Source organism: Bison bison, unplaced genomic scaffold, assembly GCF_000754665.1.
Source record: "Bison bison bison isolate TAMUID 2011002044 unplaced genomic scaffold, Bison_UMD1.0 scf7180017864341, whole genome shotgun sequence".
NCBI classification, from domain to species: domain Eukaryota; kingdom Metazoa; phylum Chordata; class Mammalia; order Artiodactyla; family Bovidae; genus Bison; species Bison bison.
This window is the reverse complement of record NW_011494913.1, coordinates 6,099,632-6,105,152: the sequence shown is the minus strand read 5'-3', so window position 1 is coordinate 6,105,152 and position 5,521 is coordinate 6,099,632. Positions and strand designations below refer to the sequence as shown.

Here is a 5,521-nt window from a genome sequence, read left to right as displayed (position 1 = left end):
CACCTTCAATAGAGAGGGACCAAAGACTATGGGAAGACAAAATTAACCCCCAGGTGTGGGACCAGGGGATTCCTGGGCGAGCCCACCAAGCTGAACCGGTCATCATTGTCCTCCGAGATCCCACTCGGTTTCCTAACCGGAAACAATATCCTCTCAAAAGAGAGGCTCGGGAGGGACTACAGCCTTTAATAAATAAATTCCTTGCTTGTGGGCTATTGGTCCCCACCAGTTCGCCATGTAACATCCCAATCCTCTCAGTAAAGAAAAAGGACGGAACCTGGCGAATGGTTCAAGATCTCCGGATCATAAGTGAAACTGTAGTCCCCCTCCATCCCACAGTACCCAATCCCTATGTAATCTTGGGAGAAATCCCACCCAGTGCCAAGTGGTTTACAGTCTTGGATCTCAAAGATGCATTTTTTGCATACCACTGGCTAAAGAATCTCAATATCTTTTTGCCTTTGAGTGGGAAGCTCCAGGAGAAAAACACCAACGGATGACTTGGACAGTATTACCTCAGGGGTTCAGAGATAGCCCCCACCTGTTTGGACAGGCCCTTAGCCGGGATCTCCTAGATCTGGACCTGGGACCTAACGGGAAAATATTACAATACGTAGATGACCTACTAATCTGCTCTCCAGATGAGAAAAGTGCCCAACGACAGGCAATTCAGGTTCTAAACTTCTTGGCAGAAAGGGGACATAAAGTCTCCCGTGCTAAGGCACAGATGGTCAAGAAAAAGGTCACTTACCTGGGAGTTCAGATTACACACGGGTCCAGGAGGCTGTCCTCTGATCGGGTACACGGAATCCTCCAGTTGCCCTCCCCTACGACTTGAAAACAATTGCGAGCTTTCCTGGGGCTAACTGGTTATTGTAGAATCTGGGTACCCAACTATGGTCTAATTGCCCAGCCCTTATATGAAAGCTTAAAGGGACGAGATGATTCAATCCCACTGATGTGGGGAACTCCTCAAAAGAAGGCAGAGGCTACACTAAAACAGGCCTTAACTCAGGCACCTGCCTTGAGGTTGCCAGACCCAGAAAAAGCATTCCAACTTTATGTCCATGAAGGAGAGGGAATAGCCTTGGGAGTGTTAACTCAAAGGTTGGGATCTGAGCCCCAGCCTGTAGCTTACTTATCCAAGAGGCTCGATCCAACTTCCCGAGGTGGGCCCCCCTGCCTTCGAAATCTTGCAGCTATTGCAATCGTGATAGAAGATGCTTCAAAACTCTCCTTTGGGAGCAAACTAACTATTTTTACCAGCCACCAAGTAAAACAACTCCTAAATGGGAGAGGCCATTTATGGATGTCTGATCAAAGAATCCTCAGATATCAAGTAATGCTGATGGAAAATCCAGGCCTCACTATATCCCCTTGTGAGGTTCTTAACCCAGCCACCCTCCTGTCTACCCCCGAGGGCTCTCTCCCCTTTCACTCTTGTCTAGAAACCTTGGACCACTGGACAAAACCCTGCGAGGGATTGTCAGAAGATCCTCTGACCAATCCTGAGGAAATCTGGTACACCGATGGAAGCAGCTTTGTCTTGGATGGAAAGAGAGGAGCCGGGTATGCAGTAGTCTCCAGTTTAGAGACCATAGAGGCTAAGCCTCTGCCACCAGGTACTTCAGCCCAATTAGCTGAGCTCATAGCCCTGACTCGAGCTTTAGAGCTGGGAAAAGGAAAAAGAATAGCCATTTACACTGACTCCAAGTATGCCTTTCTGGTGCTACATGCACATGCGGCTGTTTGGAAAGAAAGGGGCCACTTGACCACCCGAGGGTCCCCAATCAAATATGGTGATCAGATTCTTTGACTCTTGGAGGCAGTCCATCTGCCCACTGAGGTTTCAGTCTCCCACTGTAAAGGACACCAAAAAGGGAACATGGAAGTGGCACGAGGGAACCAAGCAGCTGACCAGGCAGGTAAGATTGCAGCATTACAGAACCATGACCTAATAGGGATTGCCACCTTAGTTCCACAGACTAATTTTCCAGAAACTCCTTCATATACTGAAGGTGAGACTCTTAAAGCTAAGAGCGAGGGCTTTCAAGATCATATGGGGTGGTTCCAAAAGGAGGGACTCCTTTTTCTGCCTGGGAACCTCCAATGGAAGTTGGTTAACTCCTTACATGCCACCACTCATTTAGGAGAAAAGGCCCTCCAAAGATTACTAGAAAGGTCCTTCAGAGGAACAGGCCTCCAAACAACTGTAAGACAGGTGGTCTCCTCTTGTCCCACTTGCCAATTAAACAACCCTCAAGGAGCTCGAAGACCCCAGCTGGCCCAGCCCATCCAACGACGTGGGGCCTACCCAGGAGAGGACTGGCAGATGGACTTCACTCAGATGCCAGTTTCTCAAGGGTATAAATACCTATTAGTTATGATAGAATCATTCACAGGATGGATTGAAGGCTTTCTCACTCAGACTGAGAAGGCTGAGGAGGTGGTGAAAAAACTGCTGCATGAAATCATTCCAAGATTTGGTCTGCCCAGGTCATTACAAAGTGACAATGGGACATCATCTACTTCTAAGGTCACCCAAGGAGTCTCGAAAGCTTTGGGCATTACGTATTATCTCCATTGTGCCTGGAGGCCTCAATCTTCAGGAAAAGTAGAAAGAGCCAACCAGTTCTTAAAGTCAGCGATAAAGATAACCCAGGAGACCTCCTTGGGATGGAAGGAGGCTTTACCAATAGCTCTCCTCCACACCCGCATTGCCCCTAAGGAACAGGTTGGTCTTAGGCCTTATGAAATGCTATATGGGAGACCTTTTGTTTATGTCATTGACCTCTTCCTAGGTCCAGAGGTTCAGACCCTCCGGTCTTATACCATGGCCATTGGGCAGTTCCAACAGGATATATGCTTGTGGGGTATGAACCAGGACCCAAAAGATTCTAAAGAGTCACCACTATATGCTCCAGGAACTCAAGTCCTAATTAAAGTCTGGAAAGATGGGTCCCCAAAGGCTCAACTCCAGCCCACATGGAAGGGCCCCTACCCTGTAATACTTTCTACCCCCACAGCAGTCAAGGTACCAGGACATGACTCCTGAATTCACTACTTACGAGTCAAGCCATGGAAGAAAACAGAAGAGGACACTCAATACACCTGTGAGCCCCTGGGAGATCTCAGATACCTATTCAGGACTACCAATGAGTGCCATTCTAATGAACACCCCCAAAATCTGGTTTCTGGGAATAAGATTTCTCAGGATAACTCTGAAGAGCCAACACAGCTTGACAGAGACTGTACTCCAAAACAGACAGGAGATAGATCTTCTGATCCCTGAACAAGGAGGGACTTGAGCCATTCTGGCCATGTGAATTTAAAATTGACCAATGTCCCTACTAGTCCTTGTTATGATTATTCCATGTACTGTTAATTGTCTAACCTGTTTCGTCTCTGCCCAGGTCAACCAGCTACAACATGCAATGCCAGTTCAACAAAGATATAAAACTACAGCCAACCACGGAAAATATCACACACCCTTGGACACCGCTATAAGGACTCTGAGGATTGAGACTAGCAAGAGGGGGAGGCCCAATACCCCTCGCCATCCCAGTTCAGCAGGAAGTAGCCAGAAAGACCTCGACGCCCCCTATTCCCAAAGAATTGGGCCTCCCATCTCTTGAGGGGGGAATGTTAGGCAGGTAGAATAGGGAAAAGGAGTCCAAAATGGCGGTGGCTAAAAGACAAGGAAGGTCAAAGGAAGGTCCGAGGACCAGAGTGAAGACTTCAGGCAGAATAAACAGCACTCCTGGCTAAGCCCAATTTGCATAGGGCAGGCCCAGGTGGAGGAAAAAACATATAAAAGGAGGAGCCAAAGCGCTTTCTCACGGACTCTCTCCCGCGTGCGTGCGCTCTATCTCTGTCTCTCTTTCTCTCTCACTCTCTCTCTCTCCTGCTATCTTCTAAATAAAATGGAGCTGTAACACTGATTTGCCTAAGAGCTATAACACGGCTTGTCCAAGACCCAAGAGCTGTGACGCGCCGAGGCTTTAATGTCCATCACTCCAAATCTTTGTTGTGATGAGACAAAGAACCGAGGAACATACACTCACATGACGGTACTGTTCTGGAAGCAAGGGCTTGCGAATGGGGAGAGCAGAGATGAGAGAGGGGGCTCTGAACATCACTTACAGGCTCCTCCTCACTGCCTGGACTTTTTGCCGCCATCTTAGGGGGAGCTTTTTCACAGATGGGCATCTTGGTGGCTTCTGATTGTGGACGCAGAGGTGTGGACCTGGGGACCAAGAAGCAGACAGGCATCAACACAACAGCCGCCCAGACCTGCCACAGGACCCTTCACCTCCCACAGCCTGTCCCCCTGCCCCTGTTCTGATCAGTAGGGTTCCCTGGGACTGGGAAGACCAGTCCCCCTGACCACAGCATCCTCTCTGCAGCTCCAAATAGGAGAGGGTGGGACCTGAAGTGAGTCTCCGGCTGGCCCCTGCTCCACAAGACTGGTCATCCAGCCTCGACCTACCAGCCCAGAGCAGCACGGCAGGCAGCAGGGCTGGGCTAACCGGCTCCAAATGCACAGGGCCGCTGGCAGAGCCCTCGTGCTGTCTCTGCCTGCGCTTTGCGGGCTAAAGCCTCTCTTTCCCACTGACTGTGAGCTTCTCCAGGTAAGACTGCACCTGTCATATTCAGTTCCTCACCTCTGGGCCCTAGCCCTGGGCCTGGCATGAAGTAAAATCAGTGTTGGGTGGCTGAGTGCAAGGAATGCACATGCCCATGAATGAATACAAGGTCCTCTAAGTCTCTGGGCTCCAGGAGGCACTCTAGGCTGACTCCAGACGGGCCTGTGGCCGCGGCAGGGAGGACCCTGCTGGATGGGTTGTGACAGGCGGTCTCGAGTCTGCTGGCTCCCCGTGTAGGTGGCATGAGAATGCTGTGGGAGATGGTACAGGGAAGCTGGGCAGCCCAGGCCCTAGGGGCCACCTGACTAGGCCTAGGAAGAGGTGGATTGATTCTGAAGGTGCAGTAGAAGTGAGCCAGGCCAAGAGGGGCAAAAGCTAGTTTTTAAGGCTAGTGGGGCCCAACCTCTGCCCCTAAGCATAAGCTTGACTCAGCATAAGCTCCCACCCATGGTTTCCACTCATCCAACCCCTATTATCTCTCAGGAGCCTAGATCTAAGGCTTAGCCCATTCTACCCTCAGGCAGGTACCAGGGTCCAGCCCCGGTTGGATGTAGGGATTCCCTCGGGAGGACGGCATCAGCGAAAGAATAGATAAAGAGTTAAGGAAAGAATTTTGCAGTTAAGAAAATAGAGGAGAGAAAAGAGGCTGATATTCCTTGGTTTACGCAGAAAGCCAATAAAGCCCCAGCGCGGGACTTGCTCTGTTCACGTAGGCTGCAGGTGCCCTCTCGAATTGCGGAAGGTGCCCCACCTTAGGCACCTTCTCGCGTGGGTCTTAGAAGCCCAGGCAGGAAAGTGAATGCAGAGAGCCCCTGCGCTCCATGGGATCAGCCTGAATAGGAAAAGGAGTACGTCAAGGCTGTATATTGTCACCT

General features: G+C 50.2%; 1 protein-coding gene across 1 annotated transcript in view; it reads right to left on the bottom strand.

The window, feature by feature from the left end:
• Positions 1 to 5,521, bottom strand: part of CHAT (choline O-acetyltransferase) — a 60,778-nt gene that overhangs the window by 48,138 nt on the left and 7,119 nt on the right. Inside the window, exon 3 of the mRNA XM_010854445.1 lies at positions 4,144 to 4,246. Within this exon, the coding sequence (XP_010852747.1) occupies positions 4,144 to 4,246 (103 nt within the window). The remainder of the gene's footprint in view (positions 1 to 4,143; positions 4,247 to 5,521) is intronic.